The 23,175-nt window shown below is 40.7% G+C and overlaps 2 protein-coding genes across 4 annotated transcripts in view; both read left to right on the plus strand.

The window, feature by feature from the left end:
• The first annotated feature begins 466 nt into the window (after positions 1-466).
• LOC131249812 (uncharacterized) lies at positions 467-6,473 on the plus strand. The gene is made up of 5 exons (XM_058250568.1): positions 467-542; positions 1,356-1,407; positions 1,949-2,007; positions 2,099-2,169; positions 6,101-6,473. The coding sequence occupies exons 1-5, from the start codon at positions 467-469 to the stop codon at positions 6,365-6,367; spliced, it is 525 nt and encodes a 174-aa protein (XP_058106551.1). The 3' UTR covers positions 6,368-6,473.
• Positions 6,474-18,650: 12,177 nt separating this feature from the next.
• The window catches only part of LOC131249376 (uncharacterized), a 56,813-nt gene continuing 52,288 nt past the window's right edge, over positions 18,651-23,175 (plus strand). Inside the window, exon 1 of one of the 3 annotated variants that reach the window (XM_058250123.1) lies at positions 18,651-19,019. In XM_058250123.1, the coding sequence (XP_058106106.1) occupies positions 18,883-19,019 (137 nt within the window). In that variant the 5' untranslated portion in view covers positions 18,651-18,882. The remainder of the gene's footprint in view (positions 19,020-23,175) is intronic. The other 2 variants (XM_058250121.1, XM_058250122.1) reach the window with 2 other exon arrangements.

Genomic DNA, 23,175 nt, shown 5'->3' on the forward strand with positions numbered 1-23,175 from the left:
CTTATGGGGTGATGATAGCCGTTTTATTTCATGGCTGATATGGGTGGAAATCAAGCACTTTTGCCTAATTTCCAAAGTACATCCAAACATGGTAGTCTTATGGTTTTTGGAGTTTTGGAACTGCCAAGGTCATATAAGTACAAACATCGCCTATTTCCACACCCTTGAATGCCCACTCTCAGGATCCGTAGGTGTTTCCGATTCCACCTCCCAATCACAAAATGCATGCAATTCATTTCAAACCCTCCAAACTGTGGAATATGTATAGGGCATAGCTTAAACACCACACTGGTTCAACAGTCGAGATCCTTTGATCAAGGGCCGCCAAATGAATGGTTAGAAGGAAAATGTTGAAAAGTCACAATCAATGTGCAACATTTCCACCTATTTGACAGTTATGATTATATTATGAGTGTAATTTTGGGTTATGCTAAATGCATATGGTGGATGCCTCATAATATATGTGATGGTAGCTGGAGAAAACGATCCCAGTGAATGTAAGAGCTGGCTCCTGATGCAGAACAGGGACAATGTAATTCTAGGTGATTACAAACTGAACAAAAGGAGAAAGCTACCAGGATTCTTTCAGAAAATCTTCCCAAATCCCAACATACAAGTAGGAAATAGCTTTTGAAAAAAGCTAGAAAATGATATGACTGTTAGAAAAACTTCAAATAGGGCACTGTAGCTCTAGAAAATAAAAAAGGAAAAAAGAAGAAGAAGAAGAGTAATACCTATATTTTGCTCGTGTGTCGTGTTTTGGGAAGTTCTTCTGCAAAAATTCTATCACATTTTCTTCTTTTATTCAGTTTCCAATTTCCTAGAATCAAATCTTTCCTATGTTGTGTCAGCTTCGAAGGATGGTCTGCCTTCCTCATTGTGGATTGAATGCAACTACCTCATGGCAATTAGATCAGCCAACAGGGTTTCTTCCCCTTTGCATTTGCATCTTCTGTTTGATAAAGTGATTCACTTAACTACCAATGCTAAGGTGATAAAACTCTCTCATGCATACTGCATAGGGATGCACATCACTGGCTGATGATGTAGCTTATGGTAACCTTAAAAAAAAAAAAAAAAAAAAAAGAAGGAAGAAGAAGATGTTACAGTTGGTGAGGTGGTCTACCAATAAATCTTGTCCAAAATTATAGGGGGCGTGTTGCGTATGCTTGTACTCTTTCCTTCCATTTAACTAGCATTATTTTTAACAATAGAAAATAGCTCCATTAGAAAGAACTAGAAAATATCATGTTGTTAGGCTTCCAACTTATATTGCATTTAAACTACTGCTTGCTACAGTTATACTCCACTTCTGATTTTGTGAATAGATCTGAATTTTTGTTTCTATTTTCAAGTAACAAGGGACCCTCGTTTTGAATCTTTATGTGGAACGCTTGACACAGATGGGTAAGCCTTGTTCCAATTATTTCTACAAGGTCCTGCACGTGAGATACTATCTTATATCTTAAGTTCGATTCTTGGATCAGATGATTCATGATTATCTTCTCCATTCCTAAATCCAAAAATTGCTTCATGCAACTAATTCTTTTCCTTTTGTAGTTTTAATTCTTTACTAAATTGATTAAGGAAATTATGATTCTGTGTATGATCGGATCTGATATGATGTATGATGGAAAAGTGCACGCCACTGCTCACTGTGTTTTCCAACATTCGTTACAGTAATAGCACAAATGATTGACCAGTTAGCAAAATTGTAATATTTTTATGGAAGTTACAAAATTTAACATCCTACTTTATAGTTCACCCAAAATTGTAACATGTTTATGAAAGTTACAAAATTTAACATCCTACTTTATAGTTCACTGTATAATTAATTCCACATGACTCCCTTTGTTATAGATTGAGGGAGAGATACAATTTCCTTATTGAGGTTGAACTTTAGGAAGTGTCTTTCACTAAATAATTTGGGATGACTACTTTGTTATAGGTTCAGGAAGAGATATAATTTCTTATTTGAGGTTGAACTTCCAGCAGAAAGAGAGGTGACTCTTCCTCAAGTTACTATAAAAGGAACCTATTCGTGTTAATTGTTTATGCTATATCTTAACTATTGTAATTTTTTGGGTTATGCGGAAACTTCAGAAGTCGATGAAAAAGTCAAATGATCCAAAAGTCATTGGAGAATTAAAGAATCACGTTGCTTGGATTATAAGTTGTTGGAACTGTCGAAGGATCTTATTTTCCTTTTTGCTAAAATACGGTTCCCTGATCTGACCATAACTATTATATGGCTATGCCTTATTTTGTTGGGATTTTTACCAAAATAGCCCCAAGGTATTCTCATTCCATGTATTTGGCCTCCCTTTACAGGGGTTTTTTCTTTGGCCCTCTGATAGATAATTGGAAAATAAGGGGACGAAAATACCCCAGCTTGGAGCCCAACACCCGTACGGACTTGAGTGGAGGAGAAGCTATATAGCTTTGATCCCGAGGCATGGTGTGGACATGACTTGGTCATTGGGCCAACTGAAAGGCAGATCCGATCCGTTCATTCCCTTTGTGGCCCATCATTTATTAGAAAAGATGCTAACCTCACACTGATATGAGCTCTTTGTGGCCCACAAAACTCGACAACCGATAACGGTGGCCATTCACTGTCAACTGTTTCATGATGTTGTGGTCCACTTGACATGCAAATCTGACTGATTCTTTGATCCATGACCTATCATCAAATTCTGACTGTAATGGACATATTGGATTCGACACATATCTTACAGTTGGCCCCACAGACGGCGTCCGAAGCCCATTTAGGTAAGGCCAAAGCAATCCGAGGACCCATATTTGTCACCTTTTACACTTCTTTGCAAGTTCTTATTCCTTGAAAAGTTCCTGCATAGGACTCACCACTACTCTCCCTCCAGCATTTGTCTTCGACATATGATTCTCTAGCATGCAACCTTCGTCGTGGCATTCTTTGAAGCTTCCTCGGCATTGTTTAGTCCGAAAGCTCGTTTTCTTTGAAGTTTCCTCCACCGGTTCCACCACCACCACCGCCACCACCATACATGCTATTTTCCTATGATCCTATCTTCAAAGGAACGATAGTTAGACTCATTATTTGAGGTATAAGCTGAAATCTTCTGATCACTGCCAGCTTTTAACCGAGTATGAACCTTAACACATGCAACCTGAACCCTCAACAAATGACAACTGGGACCCTTAACATATGATAACCTCGACCCTTAACATGTGACAACCTCGCCCCTTAACACGTGACAACCTCAACCCTTAACACATGACAATCTCAATCCTATTTTTGTAAGCATAATAATACCCCCTCCATTTTTAATTTTTTAGGTAAACTCATATTAGAAGATCATGACTATTCGACCCATCCTATGCTATTATGATGGGGAGTGTGTATATGAAAATGAGATTTTCTCGTATGAGGGTGGGACTCAAAATGTGTTGTTGTGCGCAATAAAATTATGTGCCAGGAGCTCGTAGCTAGAATGTATAATATTATGAAGACAACACCGAATGAATTTGATTTGAGAGTGAGGGTTGCATACGCTGGGCAAAGTTGTGGATTACTCCCTCCACACACCATCAAAGATGACAAAGATGTCCTGGCATATATCTTCTTCTACGAATAGAATCAATATTCTTAAATACCGCAGTGTATAGAGAAAGTGGGTTGTACACCTTTTGTTGAAGTGGGGAGCACACACCTTCCTATACATTCGAACATATTGTGTCATGATATTCAGTTTGTTGTTTAGAATGCCCATGATCCCATTCTCGTTCGTGAACCTATGATCATAGATTTGAATGAACAACACCCAATAGTGGATCTTGAATTTAGTGTGGGATTGAATAGTGCGGATGCTACAAATATCGCCGACCCTTCAAGCAATGCTCCATATGTCATGATTGAAGACTCGAAAGTTGTGAATAGCCATCGTTTTAGTTGTTGGATAGTGGTGACGCTACATATATTCCTGGCCCTCCAGCTAATGCTCCGTGTCGTGTTCGGAGACTCGACAGTTGTAAGCGGCCATCATTTCGATTGCTGGATAGTGAGGACGCTATAGATATCCTTGGCCTTTCAACTGATGCTCCATGTCTTGATCCTTTAGTTCAATTCACTCCATCATCATTTAACCTAAATTTAGGCTTACCGTTTAATGAAAAATATAGAGATATTCCTGGATCATAACGCCAATGGATATCGTGGTTGCGCCATCCAATATCATTCCACTAGATATATGTCTAGCCAATGCAACATTCGTTAACGCATAACATAAGGGATCTCTGAATGTGGTGGATGACTCCATTGAAATAGTCGTCGAACAAATGTTTAAAGATAAGAGCCGACTAAAGAATTTTCTTTGCAAATATGTGATGCGCCACCATTTTTAGTATAAGGTCTTGAGAGGTTAGGTGTCTTGTAGAAAGTTACAGTTGGAGGATGCACGCATCGATAGTGGATGACACATGAATTTTCAAAATAAAGACATACAGGTTTGAACACACATGTAACATGTCCTCTAAGGCGATAAGCCACTGCTAGGCAAGTATTAAGGGGAATGTACATTGTAGAGTAACTTTTAAGGGAAGAGAGAGATCTCATCGCCAAGCAAGAAGTATGATAAATAATGAGTTTTCCATTTGCTGCATAAGGTCGGGACTACCTTAAAAGCCAAAAGACATCCAATATCGAATGTTCGAGAAATACGGAGTTTAAATCAACTACATGAAAGCATGGAAAAGTAAAAAGATTGCAACGAAAGAGGTTTTGGGATCTTACGATAAGTCTTATACAAAGCTTCCAATGTATCTTCACGAGGTAACAAAGACAAACATAGGGACTGATGGGATTTGCAAGTTAACAAAGAAACAAACAAGTTTGAGAGCCCATGAGGCATTTTCTGCATTTGGGACCCCCTCGCATGTGCGGCCAAGCCCCTGCGCACATGTGGCCAGGCCTAGCCCGTTGTCCGCGCGCGTGGACTATCACTAGGTTCAAAAATTCTACCTATTTTATCTCTTTTATACCTCTTTTCCATAACCCTAACCTTAGATTGAGTTATTTCAATTTGTTTGCTCCCTTCTTCTTCTTTTTTTTTTCTAATCTTAGGGTTCTCTAAATTAACACTGGTGAATTCCTTGGATTAGGGACTGATTGTTGTGCATGTGTGGATGAGTTTTACTTCCCTTTGAGTATTGTTTGACTTATAATTTTTATTGATCCAGCCCTAACATATGTAGGCCTGGACTCGCACAGATTCCCCTTGCTTGAATGTTTGAACTTTTATGTGGGACGTGGAAAATTTATGTGAATGTTTCTGAATTAGTTTGATCTAAAGCCTGAGATCTTGCATATTATAATTAATTTTCATGTCCTACATCATTGCGTCTGTCCCAACTATTACAAGCATGCACCAAAGGGCGAGCAAGTAGAGCAAGGTCATGGATCGGCAGTTGCTATGCAAATTGTTAGCACAAAGCACCTGCACATACCTGCATGGGGTTTGGGCGAACAGCAAGCGTTATGGGTGTGCTCCCGACAGACGCGATTTTGATTCCCCTCCCCAGGATTACCTGATGCACATGGTTTGTGGGTGATTGCGTGAATCTGCAGGGAATAGTATCGCCTCAAAATGCGGCGGGGACACCCTGACATCATTAAAAAAAAAACCAAAGCACCTGCACATGAATGGTCATTCTTGTTAATCCATCCATGCGTGTCACCATATGTATAGGTATTCTGTGAAAAAAAAAAAAAAAAACTTACAAAAGAGCAGTGGTTGTCACATTTTGTTTTCTCTTTGCAAGCACAATTCTTTTCTAGGTCAAGGATTATTTAATAGTTTTTAAGGGCACCCTTTGACCTAGAGATATTCATTTCAAATCATTGTGTTCCCCATTTTCTAATTAGTCCTAAATTATTTGTATTATAATATTCTTGTCAAGTTCATTATTGAGATGATGCATCTAATATGTGAACCTTGAAACTTGACAGCATTTGCAATAACTTTTGGAACCCGATAATATTTGGATGAGCAAATTATGTTATGAACTTTGCTACCTAATGTTTCTTGATTATGCTAACTTTTGACATATACTGGATCTCTAGGATAAACAACAAAGGTCAGGGTCAGCAAAAAGTGCCGACGCCAAGATTCTAGCAGAGCATAAGAAGAAAGAAAGAGAAGTGGCAAAGCAGGGAAAACAACCATTTTATCTTAAGAAATCGCAAGTACAGGAATGGAAATTAATTGACAAGTACAATCATCTCAAGGCAACGGGCAAGCTTGAGGACTTCATTGAGAAGCGGAGAAGGAGAAATGCTGCGAAGGACCACCGCCATATGCCCTATCGTTGTGTACATGACAGTGAATAACTATTACGGCTTCAAACGTTGCCTGTTTAACGAGTGCTTAAATCTGCGTTCCTTTCCTTTCTTAGTGATAATGCATCTGATTTACTTCCCAAAAGCAATAGAAAAGTTGAATTGACGTAGAGCGGGTCGCGAACAGTTTGATGGCCAAGATGGATCAGAAAAGGCCCGGTCGACGACAGAAGTGATCTGGACCGTCGGACCTTAGATCGGGCGTATCTCACAATCCGGGATGAGTTATCAGGCGTAAAATATATAATTTTGGCATAGAACAAGCTACTTTAGCCAACCAACCTCGCTATGCCAGGTTATGTAAGACGGATTTGCGAAATACCCCTGGATCAACGGTCATTTCCCTATTTTAATTTCATTTTTACTATAAATAGTAAGTTTTAGTTTGATTATAACGCTTCATCCGTCGGGCTTTAGGAGTTGCATCCAACGTGAAAAGAGCTTAGAATAATTAAGAGAACGGTTTGGTGAAGCCAAATAGGACACTTATTATTTTTGGCCGAAAACCTTGCGCACTAGTAGACATCATGACCGTCTATAAATAGTATGTTTACTATTTATAGTAAGTCACGGATTCTAGGAGTTTTAGTTGTAGTTTGATTCTGATTTCTTTCATATTGTTTGGTACCCCTATTTAAAGGGTTCTGAACTTGTTTTTATTCATTAATTAATCAATTTCAAATTTTATTAGAATTTATTTCTATTTTTCTTGCTTTCTTTCCTCGTGGATTCGAGAAGTCTCTGTGAGGAGTCCAGAGAAGCTCCGTGGATTCAGAGTAGTTATCCTTGAGGAAGACGATGATCGATCTCATCACGTTCATCCTGCGTCAATTGGTATCAGAGCGAGGATTTCCCTCGGGTCGATGGCAAACAATGAAGGTGTGAATCAAAATCATGTGGATGGTGATTCAGGGATTCGTTATCTTTCAGAAAGAATGGAAGCTTTCCAATGGAAGAGTCAGTTGACCATGCAAGGGTTATAGGTAACTCTCGATCATCTTGCGGATGTGTTACTTTTCTTGTTTGGATATTTTCCACTTCTTTTGGTAAAAAAAAAAGAAGAAGAAGAAGAAGAAGATCATGTTGATACGATCTAATGCCAAATCAGTAGTCTGTTGTTTCTTATTCTTTCGTTGTTGGGTACGCCCTCAGAAATCACTTTCAGAACATTGCCTGACGGGGATATCATGCACACACGTACACTCACGCCCCCCCTACGCACGTACACAGGGAGAAAGAGGGCCTCACTGTCAATCTGAAACGATGACGATGTCCAGGGAGGGCCTACTAGTTAGAAAACTGAGTTTTGGTTCGTTGGAGTGGGCCCGATAGTCAAGTAAAGCCCATCATGGGTTCTCATTATCGTGGCCCACTAGTCCGATTAATCTTATATTTAGGTCTTGCTTATTAATGTTATTTATAATATCATGGACGGTTTAGATTACTTTGATTAGTTATTATTTTTTATTACTTCATCGCCAAGTAATAGGTTGCGCACATGGCGGGAGTTTTAGGGTATAGAGTTTCTTATAAATAGGCACCCATTATAGGTTTATTTTCTCATTGAATATTAATAAAAATTTTATATTTTTTTTACTCCTCTGAGTTCTTGAGTTGTGGCAATCCAATTAAGTGCAAAGTCTTCCTTCGTCGAAGGGCTGACTACCGTGGTGCGAAGCCACATCTATCCCGATTCGCCCCCATCCACTACCATCTCTGTTTCTCATCTCCTATAATCATCCGCACTTCAAATCTGTCCATTATTACAGTAATTTTTCTCTCTTTAGCAGAAGTACTCCAGAATCTGGACCTGTAAGAGGGCTAAAACTTCGGCGGAACACCATGCACAGACCACGCATTCGATTGACACGAAACTCGGGGGTTTTGGAGCCCTCCCTTGGCCAACCAAAGCCAATGAGGCGTCTTCCGCATTCAGGACCCCCTCGCACCTGCGTTCAGGCCCTCATGCACGTGCATCAAGCCTGACCCACTGTCCGCGGGCGTGGACTATCGCTAGGTTCAGAAATTTCGTCTATTTTATCTCTTTCATACTTCTTTTCCATAACCCTAACCCTAGATTAAGTTATTTCTATTTGTTTGCTATTTTTTTCCTAATCCTAGGGTTCTCTCAATTGAAACTGGTGAATCCATTGGATTAGGGACTGATTATTGTGCATGTATGGATGAGTTTTACTTCCCTTTGAGTATCGTTTGACTCATAATGTTTATTGATCCAGCCCTAACATGTGTAGGCTTGGACCCGCACAGATTCCCCTTGTTTGAATGTTTGAATTTTTGTGTGGGATGTGAAAATTTTATGTGAATGTTTCTGAATTAGTTTGATCTAAAGCCTGAGATCTTGCATATCATAGTTAATTTTCATGTCTTGCATCATTGCCTCTATCCCAACTATTACACACATGCACCAAAGGGCGAGCAAGTAGAGTAGGGTCATGGATCGACAATTGCTGTGCAAATTGCTAAGCACAAAGCACCTGCACATACCCGCATGGGGTTTGGGTGAACAGCAAGCTTTGTGGGTGTGCTCCCCACAGACGCAATTTTGATTCCCCTCCCCAGGATTACCTGATGCACGTGGTTTTTTGGTGATTGCATGCATCTCCAGGGAATAGTCTTGCCTCAAAATGGGGTGGGGACACCCTGACGTCATTAAAAAAAAACCAAAGCACCTGCACATGAATGGTCATTCTTGTTAATCCATCCATGCGTGTTACCATATGTATAGGTATTCTATGGGAAAAAAAAAAAAAAAAGACTTATCAAAGAGCAGTGGTTGCTCACATTTTATTTTCTCTTTGCAAGCGCAATTGTTTTCTAGGTCAATGATTATTTAATAGTTTTTAAGGGCACCCTTTTACCTAGAGATATTCATTTCAAATCATTGTCTTCCCCGCTTTCTAATTAGTCCTAAATTCTTTGTATTATAATATTCTTGTCAAGTTCATTATTGAGATGATGCATCTAATATGTGAACCTTGAAACTTGACAGCATCTGCAATAACTTTTAGAACCCGATAATATTTGGACAAGCAAATTATGTTATGAACTTTGCTGCCTAATGTTTCTTGATTATGCTAACTTTTGACATATACTGGATCTCCAGGATAAACAACAAAGGTCAGGGTCAGCAAAAAGTGCCGATGCCAAGATTCTAGCAGAGCATAAGAAGAAAGAAAGAGAAGTGGGAAAGCAGGGAAAACAACCATTTTATCTTAAGAAATCACTAGTACGGGAATGGAAACTAATTGACAAGTACAACCATCTCAAGGCAACGGGCAAGCTTGAGGACTTCATTGAGAAGCGGAGAAGGAGAAATGCTGCGGAGGACCGCCGCCATATGCCCTACCACCGTCGTTTACATGACAATGAATAACTATTAGGGCTTCAAACACTGCCTGTTTAATGAGTGCTTAAAATCTGTGTTCCTTTCCTTTCTTAGTGATATTGCATCTGATTTACTTCCCAAAAGCAATATAGAAAAGCTTAGGGCCTGTTTGGATGCCTGTAAGTTCTTTTAAGTTGTCAGTGACTTACCTGTAAGTGACTTACAGGTGAAAGTTACTTACAGGTAACTTGTTTGGATGTAAGTTGTAAGTCACTTACTGGTAAGTTACTTTTTCTGTTTGGATAACTTGTAAGTTACTTACAGGTAGAAAGTTGTATATTCACATCGAGCATAGCTTAGATTGGGGAATCGTTCTAAAATGTTATAATCATATAAAAAAACATGGGATCAAATATGTTATTTTGTTAAGCCCATCAAGGTGAATATTTGAGATAATTATTAAGCTAAACCAATCATCAAGAGGGCTATAAAAGTAGGCCCACGAATTCAAAAAATCTATAATATGGAGTAATAACTCAATTTAAGCATTGAGAATGAACTTAAAAACATTAATAGAAAATCTAATAATTAAATTACTTGCATTCCAACTGTGCAATTTGATGTAATTTCCAAGGGCCAGTGCATCATCAATCCCACTCTATTATCAAAGTTTTTCTCATTCTCTAATGAGGAGTTTGATGCTCAGGATCTAAGAGATTCACCAACACTAATGTAGATCATTAAATTACTTGCATTCTAACTGTGCAATGTAAGAGATTCACCAACACTGCAAGTACATCACAAGATCACCAATCAGATAAACGATCTACGGGATCACCAACCACAGGCCATAGTCCCTGACGGTTTCATGGGATGCTGCATCACATGGTCCATTCGGATTAGAGGCCCATGACACGTGTGAAAAAATACGCAGGTGCGTATAAGTGACTGTTTGGATGCCAACGTGCCTTACAGAGTAACGTCAAACCACTCCCGTTTTCAAAGGAGAAAAAAAGGGTAAATGAAACCCTACCGTTTTAGGAGGAGAAGAGACGGAAGGCAGTAACTGTAGCTAGAGATTGCAGAGACGGAGAGAGATTTGGTGGGTTAGTGCGTTTCTCCCTCTTCCCCTCTTTTTAAAAATCTAACTGTTGAGCCTGTAAGTGACTTACAGGGAAGTTACTTCCCACCATCATCCCCTTGCAGTATGGGGAGCAACTCATCCAGACCTCAACGTGCAGCACCCACAACAGTGGGCCCGAGTAGGATTTCAAATCCTTATGCTCGGCCAAGGTCGAACAATTGTTACCACTATGACCAGTCATGCCACTTATCAAACACTTGTCCTCAACGTCCCGCAGCACACTTGACTATAAACGAAGGGGCACTGAAGATGAGGCTGTAGAAGAAGACCATGGCTTTGATGAACATGAACAAACCACTGAAAAAATAGTAGGTGGCGATGAAGTGACGGGCGAGGATCATGGTGAATTTCTAGTTATGAGGCGATTACTGTATGCCCCACAAAAGGAATTACATCCACAGCGACACAATATATTTCGTACTCGGTGCATTGTCAACGGAAAGGTCTGTGATGTGATCATAGACAGTGGTAGTAGTGAGAACATCGTCTCAAGAGTGATGGTGGACAAGTTGTAGCTACCAACGACGAAACATCTTTCCCCGTACTCAATTGGCTGGATAAAAATGGTGAATGAGACCAAGGTAACTGAACAATGCACTATCTCATTTTCAATTAGCAACAGTTATAAGGATCAAATACTTTGTGACGTGGTCGACATAGAAGCTTGTCATATACTACTCGGTCCACCCTGGCAGTCGGACCATGATACGACCCATCGGGGATGAGATAATGTCTACATATTCGTCAAGGATAGTCGAAAAATAATCCTTGCCCCTATGACACTAAAGAACTACCCTAAAGCCTCTAAAGCGGAGGGGAGTTCCCTCTTGACCATTCGAGATTTTATGAAGGAATCCAAGGAAACCGGCGAGGTATACGCCATAGTGGTGAAGGGCGAGGAAGAGGAACCTTCAAACATCCCTCCAAGTTTAAGACTGTTGCTAAATGAATTCAAAGAAGTCAGGCCTGAGGATTTACCTGATGGATTGCCCCCCCATGAGGGACATCCAACATCACATATACCTCGTCCCTAGGGCTAGCCTGCTCAACCGTCCTCATTATCGGATGAGTCTGAAGGAGTGTGAGATACTTCAGGGGCAAGTAGAGGAATTGATCCATAAGGGTCTCTTAAGAGAGAGCATGAGCCCATGTGCCATACTACCATTATTAACGCCAAAAAAAGATGGAAGATGACACATGTGTGTCGACAGCTGGGCAATCAATAAAATTACCATAAAATATCAGTTTCTAATACCATGTTTGGACAACATGCTCGATATGCTAGAAGGGGCCAAGGTGTTCTCTAAACTATATCTAATGAGTGGGTACCATCAGATTCGTATCCGACCTGATGATGAGTGAAAAACGACATTCAAGACCAAGGAAGGGTTGTATGAGTGGCTAGTCATGCCCTTTGGCCTATCGAACGCACCAAGTACTTTTATGCGTTTGATGAATCAAGTTCTAAAACCGTTCACTGGCCGATTAGTAGTAATATATTTTGATAACATATTGATATATAGTCAGGATGAGGCGGAGCATAGGAAACATCTCAGGCAGGTGTTGTAAGTCATACAAATTAACAAGTTATACCTCAACTTGAAGAAGTGTAGTTTTTTAACTAACAGCCTATTGTTTCTAGGATTTGTTATAATATCCATAGATATTTGTGTGGATGATGAAAATGTGCGAGCTATTAGAGAATGACCGATCCCGACAAACATTCATGAGGTGAGGAGTTTTCACGGGTTGACGACTTTTTATTATCGATTTGTGCGAGATTTTAGCACTATAGTCGCGCCTATAACAGATTGCATGAAACAAGGACCGTTCCAGTGGACCGATAAAGCTAACAAGAGCTTTCATGAGATCAAGCATCTTTTGTCTACAACACCGGTTTTGGTGCTTCCTAATTTCGACAAATTGTTTGAGGTTGAGTGTGACATTGCATACGTCGAAATTAGAGGAGTATTATCACAGGAAGGCAGGCCGGTTGCCTTCTACAGCGAGAAGCTCACCGAAGCCCGAAAGAAGTAGTCGACTTATGATCTTGAGTAGTACGCAGTTGTTCAGGCGCTGCGACATTGGCGGCATTATCTAATTCAAAGAGAGTTTGTTCTGTACACTTACCATCTAGCATTAAAGTTTATTAATAGTCAGACTAACGTGAATCGTGTGCATGCTAGATGTGTTGCGTTTTTACAGGAATTCACATTCATTCTTAAGCACAAGTCAAGGCAGCAGAACAAGGTAGTTAATACACTTAGTCGTCGTGCATCACTACTTGTTACGATGAGAAACGAGGTGGTTGGCTTCGACTGTCTTAAGGAGCTATATGCCGAGGATGAGGACTTCAAAGATTCTTTGATGAAGTACCAAGAAGGTCACCCAGTGACCTTCATATACAAGACGATTTTCTCTTCAAAGAGAATCGATTGTGTATCCCTCAAAATTCTTTAAGGGAGCAGATTATTTAGGAGCTACATAGAGGTGGCCTTGGTGGACACCTTGGGCGAGACAAGACGCGAGCTCTTTTGAAAAAGCGGTATTGCTGGCTACAATTAGTACGTGATGTGAGAAAAGTCGTATAACATTGTCATGTTTGTCAGACCTCCAAGGGGCAGTCTCAGAATGCTGCCCTCTACACCCCGTTACTTGTGCATGACGGTCCTTAGGAGGATTTATCAATGGACTTCATGTTTGGTCTCCCACGAACATAATGCGGCATGGATTCGGTGTTCGTGATGGTAGATCGTTTCTCCAAGATGACACACTTTATCCTATGCAAGAAGACCCTCGATGCAACACACGTGACGAATCCATTCTTCAGGGAGGTCATATGGCTACATAGGGTCCCCAAGACCATTACTTCTTATCGTTACACGAAGTTCATTAGCCACTTATGGTGGACTTTGTGGACTCGATTCGATACACGACTTCAATTCAGCAGTGCTTATCACCCACAGACTGATGGGCAGACCGAAGTTGTGAATCGTACGTTGGGAAACCTCATTCGCTATATTTTAAGAGAAAAACCGAAGCAGTGGGATTTGGCCTTGTCTCAAGCAGAGTTTGCATTCAATAACATGGTGAACCACTCGATAGGAAAATCACCGTTTCAGATTATCTACGGACGAGTGCCTCACCACACACTTGACTTGGTCCCTCTACCTAAGAACCCAAGCATGAGCATTGCAGTAGAACATATGGCAGATAAGATCATGGGCATCCATGCGGAAGTGCAGACCAAGTTACATGCCTCGAACGAGAAGTATAAGGAACAAGCGGACAAGCACCGGCGACAAAAAGTGTTCAAGATGGGCGACCGCGTTATGGTCCATCTGCGCAAAGAGAGATTTCTGACCGGGACGTACAACAAGTTGAAAAATAAGAAGATTGGACCCGTCTCAATCATTTGAAAGATCAATGACAACGCTTATGTTATTAATCTTCCAGATGACATGATGATCTCACGGACTTTTAACGTCGCGGACCTGACCGAGTATCATGAACCAGAGCAGGATGAGAACTCGAGGACGAGTTCTTTTGAAGTAGAAGGGACTTATGTAAAGTGGGTCGCAGACAGTTTCATGGCCAAGATGGATCAGAAAAGGCCCGGTCGACGACAGAAGTGATCCGGACCATCGGACCTTAGATCGGGCGTATTTCACAATCCGGAATGAGTTATCACGCATAAAATATATGATTTTGGGGTAGAATGAGCTCCTTTAGCCAACCAACCCCGCTACGCCAGGTTGCGCAAGTCAGATTTGCAAAATACCCCTCGATCAATGGTCGTTTCCCTGTTTTAATTTCGTTTTTACTAAAAATAGTAAGTTTTAGTTTGATTATAACTCTTCATCCGTCGGGCTTTAGGAGTTGCGTCCAACGTGAAAAGAGCTTAGAATAATTAGGAGAACGGTTTGGTGAAGCCAAATAGGACATTACTATTTTTGGCCGAAAACCTTGCCCACTAGTAGACATCATGACCGTCTATAAATAGTAAGTTTACTATTTATAGTAAGTCACGGATTCTAGGAGTTTTAGTTGTAGTTTGATTCTGATTTCTTTCCCATTGCTTGGTACCCCTATTTAAAGGGTTGTGAACTTGTTTTTATTCATTAATTAATCAATTTCAAATTTTATTAAAATTTATTTCTATTTTTCTTGCTTTCTTTCCTCATGGATTCGAGAAGTCTCTGTGAGGAGTCCAGAGAAGCTCCATGGATTCAGAGTAGTTATCCTTGAGGAATATGGTGATCGACCTCATCACGTTCATCCCTGCGTCACAAATGAATGGAAGGGAAAGTTGAAGTTGAATCTGAATGATTCATTGGGGCCTTTGGAGGAGAAACATGTTGATGGCGAGGGCTTAAATTTGGGTTTTGGCTTATAAACTTACCTATTTCTAGGTTATGTTTACTTTTGGCTTATAAGCATACCTATTTCTACATTATGTTTACTTTTATAGGAATACCATTTTTTAAAAAAGGATATCGGCATGTTTATTAAAATGAAAAAAGGATGAGAAGGCATCATCCAATTACAAAAGGAAAACAACCCCAAACTCCTCAACAAATTCCAAAAAAGTCCCATATTAATTAGCCAAACTGGCTCATTCAATGAATATCATTCATAATAAGAATACCCCATATACAGTGTTTTAAATAGCGAATAACGTGTAGCATAGCGTTCACCCCTTTGAAGCATGAGGTGTAAGCTACATAGCGTGTAGCATAGGCTACATACAACTTCTGGATTTTTAATCAAGGTGCTTGGTTGCACCAATGTTATGATATTCTATATCAGATTAGACTGATTAATAATGAAAATTTGTAAAATTTCATGATATTTGGTGCAATAAAATGCAACCTAAAGTAATAGCAAAGGGAAACGATTAAGTATAAAGGTAAAGAAAGATCAATGAAACTGATTTAATATTGTTATTTAGATTATTTTACGGAAAGCATTAAAAAGATTATCTAATTTTTATTGGAAATGAAAAAATGTAACAAATCATTGAAACATCATGTGAGCTAGATAGCGTGTAGCGTAGTCTACATAACGTGTAGCGTATGCAAATTATGATGTAGCGTTTATATAATAGGAATACCATTCATAATCATGCAAGGATGTAAAAGCTGACCTAATTGTGCATTGGTTGGTTGGCTACCCACCTCAGGGATATTTGGAGATATGGGGACGTTGGGGGAGGTGGCTGTGGGAGCTTCGTCAATCATAGCGTGTTTGTGTCAATTTTTCCTGGCTGCACGACTACACACAGTCCCTCGTTGTCATTGTAATATTTTATGGGGTGTTAGATTTATTATTTACTTGGGGCCTGTTTGGGTGCCACTTAAAATTGTGTTTACCTCATTTTATTTAATCAATGATTATTTACTAGAAGTCAATTTTTTGGTAGGGGTACTTAAACATATAACCACCAATTATATAAACTAGGATCCCTAGAATACATAATTGATGTTAGCTAAAAAATGTGATACTCAATTTTAAGTGGCAACGAAACATGCCCTTAGTATTTGGCTTGTGGCCATTTCAGTGGTGGAGAAGAACAGTTCATGAGATTTGATGCAACCAAACATAACCCAAGCGTAGAAGTTCCAAATTCATGAACTGTTCTTCTCCACCACTGAAATGGCCACAAGCCAAATACTAAAGGTGCAACCAAATGCACCCTTACGATAACCAAAAATCATGAAATGGGTCTCCTCTGCATTGTTGTTTAAAGAAGAAAGTTAATTTGTATCCACAGAGTATTGTTTTGGTCAAATGTTTAACCATGTCAGACAGATGATGTTTGTAAGTAACTCATGAATTGTGCCTTGAACCTAATGAACAGCCTAGATTAATGTATTGGACCATATAAATATCCTACTGAAATAAAATATTATTGACAATGTCTTCAAGATAAAGAAAGAATGAAAACGCAGCTGGTGAGGCATTCGACTTACATGCCCATGGGTCGTGTTTTCTAGCTTATAAACCTTGGTTTATGCAGTATACACAGATTTTCACTTCTCAAAAGAAGGCCCGTGGTTTGTGGAGGCAGCTTGCGTACAGCAGCCCACTGGACGCCCTTTATCTAGATTTATATTGGGTACTACGTAATGATGTGGTGACAGGCCCATGTCAGGCGGGAGGCCCATACAAAGTATGTTTGACCCATCTCTTACAGTGGACTGCGGGCCAAACAAATCCTAAAACGTGGAACCTGTCATCCCATCCATATGGGACCCACACCAGGGTCGCAGCTTAATCAGCTCCACGGTTGAGAAACCTGGATCTTGCATAAAAGAGGGTGGCCTGGCTCAGGTTCCTACAGGACTTGACTCAGGCCATGTTTCTTGTGGTGTGACTCACTCGAGCTCTTGATCTGTCACATTTTTGGCCCCACATCCTAAACTGAGCCGGCCAAACTGATGGACGGAGAGGATGCCATGACGACGTCTCGGTGGGCCACTCAGTGCTTGAGCTGCAGGAAACTCGAGCTCCCCTCAACCCAATCGCACTGTTTTCTATATCCCAGGAACGCTTGGGGAAGTTTGGCACATGGGTTTATATGGGATTTGGTGGGAGTGGCTTTTAAGATCTCATGGAACATTGGGACATCTGTTTGGGACTCCGCAGGGTATTGGTTGTGAAGCCCCTTCTTGGAAACAATCCCTGCAAGGGTTTTTGCAACCTATTTAGAGCTTCGTGTAGCTAGTAGTCGGTGTAATGTGGACCCACCATGATTTATGTGTTTTATCCATGCCGTTCATCCATTTTGAAATATAATTTTAGGACTTGAGCTCAAAAATGAGGGGGATATAAATGTTAATGGACCACACAATGAGAAAATAGGGCCGTTAAAAACCTCTTAGGGCCAACTGTGCGGTCCACTTGAGATTTGAATCAAACTCGTTTTTGGGCTCATATCATAAAATGACATGAGAGAATGGGTGGATGGCATGGATGAAAAACATTCATCATGGTGGGGCCCACAGGGCACCGACTGGTAGTGGCAAGATGAGTAGCCAACCTGTTTGCCGAACATGAAGTGGGATGGCCTCCAAACCATGAGATTAGAGGGCGATTTCTACAACTATGTAATCATTGCATTTTAGTAATTTCATCCCACTTAAACCCATATAATCCTATGGGTGGTGGGATTAAAAGCGATTAGGGGGGATGGGATTCAAAAAATATAATTATCACTATGGCAGGATTGTCTACGGTTAATGCCATGCTTTGTTGATAATATGTTGGTACATTGAATGGATATACCCACTATCATTTAAAATTGTTGAGAATAACACATGTGTGTTATATTTAAACTGTTCATTTATTTTGTAACCTCATTTTATGGCACGGGCGTAAAAATGCGGTAGATCCAAAACTTTTGTGGCCCCAAAGAAGTTTTCAATGGTAACTATTCAATCCCCATTACTTTCTATGGTAGGGTTCACTTGAGCTTTAAAATTTCCTAATTTTTTGGTCCATGCTCTAAAATAATCTCAATAAATGGGTGGACGGTGTGGATATAGCCCACACATCATAGTGGGCCCTACACAATTTGCTAACAACGAGTGAAAATAGCACGGACCCAATGCAATTCCATTTAACGTAATTCCAAGCATTTCCATTCTTCCCAAACATGGAATAGAATTGGCACAGTGCCGGATGAATCCCATCCCACCTAATCCCTTCTAATCCCACCGCCCAAACAGGCCCTTAGGTTTCGATTATAGCAGCCTGATTTTGGGTGGGCCTCGATAAACGTCTATTACATCTCACACGTATGACACGCTGGCACGTGTCCCGATTCCCCTTTAAGCATTTTCCTTTCCTCTGCCTCGCCGTTGCTCTCTCCCTCGGCTTTCTTTCTTTCGCCTCCAGCGGCACTCACTCCGTCCGAGCATTCTCATCGATAGAAAAGAAGAAAATCCAAAACCCTAGCAGAAGTGAAGGGGAATAAACCCTAGAAGACAGAAAAAAGAAGAAAAGAAGAGAGAAATGGCATCAGAAGGAGAATCTGCGGCATCTCTGAAAGATGAGGGCAACGAGCTTTTCAAGGCCGGAAACTACCTGAAAGCCGCTGCTCTCTACACCCAGGCTATCAAGAAAGATCCTTCAAATCCCACCCTTTACAGGTACTTCTTTCATTCCCTTCTCATTTCCAGAACTACTTCTTTCTTCATATGGATTTTTCTTTTTCCGTGTTGCTGAAGAAAGTTACGTGGACTTCCTCTTTTCTTTGATTTCATTGTCTTTCTGAATTTATTTATTTTTGATTGAGGTGGGTGGAAAATACTTTCCAAGACATGGTATTTTTCCCTCAATGGGACTTCACTCTTTGGTGGAAAGCATTTTCTGTTACATCTGCCTTTTCTTCTTCGACCAATTTTTCGGAAGATCAAAGAAGGCATTGGGGTTGATCCGCTTCGAGGGGGATCATGCCTCCTAAATCTCAAAAGAGAATTGTTTTGGGAAGAAAACTGTCTACTTTCATTAACAATGTTTATTTAAGTACGAATTCGTAGCTCATAGGCCACATCGCGATAACTACCTATAAGGGCCATTCTCCCCACTAAGTACTCCACTTCCCACTAGTAGATAACTAACCCTACTATCCATTACTAGATAACTAACCCACAACCCATGACCAATCCACAATTACATGGGACGAATCACTCATCCCCCCTTACACTCACCTTGTACTCAAGCTGAAGGTCTGGAAACGATTAATGATGGATTGGTACTTCTCCCACGTTGTATCTTCCATGTTTGCACCCTGCCATTGAATTAGGACATCAGTAATAGCATGGTTCCCACGCTTTACCATCCCACGATTAAGGATTGCTTGCGGTAGGGGTTGTAGGATGCTTCTTTAGTAAGGGGCGGCAACACATCAAACAGTTGAATATGCTCCCCTACCTTTTTCTTAAGGCACGAGGCGTGGAACATGGGATGGATCTTGGAGCCAAGGGGAAGGTCGAGTTTGTACGCGACCATCTTACTGCTAAGGAAGTTTGATGAAAAGGCTGTAATCTGAGGTAGACCCAATATCCAACTGAGAATTTTTGCTTTGCCCGGTGGCCATTGGCGCACTTCTTCATCCGTTCTTGTGCTAATTCCAAATGCTCCTGAGTAATTTTAAAACTCAATCCCTCTACAGTTTGTACCTTTGTGGTTCGGTGAATGTATGTGGCCAAGCTTGGTGGGGGTACACCATACACCGCTTCATAAGGAGTCATCCATGTCGCTGAATGATAGGTGGTGTTGTACCACCATTCGGCTAAAGGAAGCCACCTGATCCACTCCTTGGGTCTTGTGCTTTTGAAGCAGTGGAGGTAGTTCTCAAGACATCGGTTTAGGACTTCTGTTTGGCCATTGGATTGGGGATGATAGGATGAACCCATTTGAAGTCGGGTTCTCTGTAAGAGAAACAATTCTTTCCAGAAGTGACTAGTGAATGCCGGATCCCGATCACTGATAAGGGAGATCAGCATTCCATGGAGCTTAAATATGTTTTCAACGAAGACTCTTGCTACGGTAAGTGCTGTGTATTGGTGAGCCAAAGTGGCAAAGTGCACATACTTAGATAATTGGTCTACAATTATAAAGATGATAGTCTCGCCATGGGATGGAGGCAACCATCAATGAAGTCCATGGCGATTTCAGTCCATACTCGCTCTAGGACCAGTAACGGTTGGAGAAGACCAGGTGGAGCCACATTTTTAGCCTCGCGCTTTTGACAAGTGTCGCATTCTTTTACGAACCTTCTCATGACACACGTCCTTGTGCATCCCTGGCTAATAGAACATATCCATGATCCTTTTAAGGGTTTTGTGGTAACCTGAGTGACCTGAGGAGGGGGTTTCATGCATCTCTATGAGAATAAGATTCCTTAGTGGCAAGGTGGGCCTTACTACCACTCTCCCTTTTCTAAAGAGGAGTTCCTTGAACACATACCTTTGTTGATTAAGATTTCTACCTTCTAACTCCTTGATTCCTCATCTAGCAACTTAGACACCAACATAGAGATAGCCAGGATCTCAGCTTCCTCATCACGTCGGGATAAGGCATCAACGGCTTGATTTTCCTGCCCCTTGTTGAATTCAATTATGAAATCATAACCCAACATTTTAAACAACCACTTATGTTGTGCTGGGATAGTGATTCATTGTTCCAACAAGAACTTAAGATTGTTTTGATTAGTCCATACTATGAATCTCCGAGTCTCTGGCCCAAGAGATACGGCCTCCATTTCTGAATGGCGGTGATAAGTTCTCCATTTCATACATTGATAGAGCTAGGTTCCGTCCATGTAATGCTTGACTTAGAAATACTATTGGATGTTCCTCTTACATCAATACACCACCTATCCCTGTTCTTGATGCATCACACTCAACAGTAAATGGTTAGAGAAGTCAGGGAGTGCAAGCATGGGAGCTTTTGTCATAGCTTGCTTAAGTATGCTGCTCAATCAGGCTCATCGGACCACCCCCAAGTTTTTTTTTTTTTTTTTTTTTTTAACAATGTGGATAAAGGGGATGCGATTTTGCCATGGTCCTTGATGAATTTACCATAATATGCCATTAGGCTTAGAAACCCATGCAAAGCCTTTTGGGTTCATGGTCATGGCCATTACAATATGCTCGTATTTTTGTGGGGTCCACTGAAACCCCTATGGCCAAAATTATATGACTTAGATAATTTACCTCTTGATAGCCAAACTTACATTTTGCCTCCTTAGCATAGAGTTGGTGTTGCCTTAAAACCTCTAATGTCGAAAGAAAATGGTGGAGAAGCTCTTCCCAAGTCTGACTATATACCAAAATGTTGTTGAAAAGGACTAAAACAAAGCATCGAAGATATGGCTTGAACACCTCATTCATTAGACTTTGGATAGTTGATGGGGCATTGATGAGCCCAAACAACATCACCAAGAATTCATAATGGCCCTCATGAGTGTGGAATGTTGTTTCGAGGATATTTTCTTCGTGGACTTGGATATGGTGGTAGAGGATTGCAAGTATAGCTTTGAGTAAAACATGGAGCTGTGCTACTCATCTATAATTGGAATTGGAAATTTATCCTTAATCATGACTTGGTTAAGAGAACGATAGTCAACGCAAAAGCACCAATTTCTGTCCCGTTTACAAACCAAGAGCACGAGTGACAAGTACGGACTCGTGCTTGGCCTTATAATGACATCATGTCTTTTAGGGCCTGTTTGGATACGACCAAATAAGTTTCTTTTTCTACTTACAACAGTAGATGAGTAACTTATTTGAGATAAGTTTGGTTTAAGATCAATTATAATTTTTTACTTAAAGTTACCTAATCACTTCAGCTTAACAAGTAGAAAACAACATAAGCTACTTGAGGCATAAGTAGCATATCTTAAGTAACTTATGATCCAAATGCCCTCTTACTATTCTCTCTCTCTCTCTCTCTCTCTCTCTCTCTCTCTATCTCTCTCTCTTTGTTGTTGTTGTTGTTGATAAAATGGGTTCCTCTATGGGTGGACTCTCATGGGCTTGTTTCCTTAAATGAGGGGTATGCAATGATCATGAGATCGCGGTTGGGGCAAGTCAGATGGTTCACGAAATACATTCTTGAATTCGGCAAGTAAATTTTGCAGTGCTTCATCTTCGATTATGGTTGATGGGGATGGTGTGATGCTATATAGCTATAGCTCCATAGCCCTTCCCCCTTTATAAACATCCTTCTCGAACGTCCCTTGATCGATTGCTTCCATGTGTGGGGGTTGCAATCCCTTAAGCTCACGTGGTTGACTGCCATCCGAGCAAGTCATGTTAAGTTGAGAAAAATCCCAAACGACTAGTCCAAGAGTCCGTAACCATAGAGCCCCCAAAACTGCATCGTAGCCACCCAGGTTGAGCAAGAAGATATTTGTTGTGATCATAGCATCTTGAACTTAGATGGTTAGACCGGCACACCTCCCCATGTTGGCGAGGCGATCTCTGCTTACTACCATTACCTCAAATGGAGTGCCACTTTGAATGGGTACTCGAGCCTTTGGAACGGCCCTGGGATTAATGAAATTGTGCTTGTGCATGCTTCCGTTGTTGATTAACATCGTAATTGGTTGCTGTCATAGAAGTCCTCCAACCTGCATTGTTCGCGGAACAATCAAACCAACGATGGTGTGAAGTGATATCTCTGGTGAGGCCTCCTTTGACTCGGTTGGATCATCTTTGATCGCTTCAGTAGCCTCCATTGATTCCCCCCCTTCTTGCCATGCCTCTTCTATATATAAAAAAAAAAACTTTTGATTTT

This window comes from Magnolia sinica, chromosome 6 (assembly GCF_029962835.1).
Source record: "Magnolia sinica isolate HGM2019 chromosome 6, MsV1, whole genome shotgun sequence".
Taxonomy (NCBI): domain Eukaryota; kingdom Viridiplantae; phylum Streptophyta; class Magnoliopsida; order Magnoliales; family Magnoliaceae; genus Magnolia; species Magnolia sinica.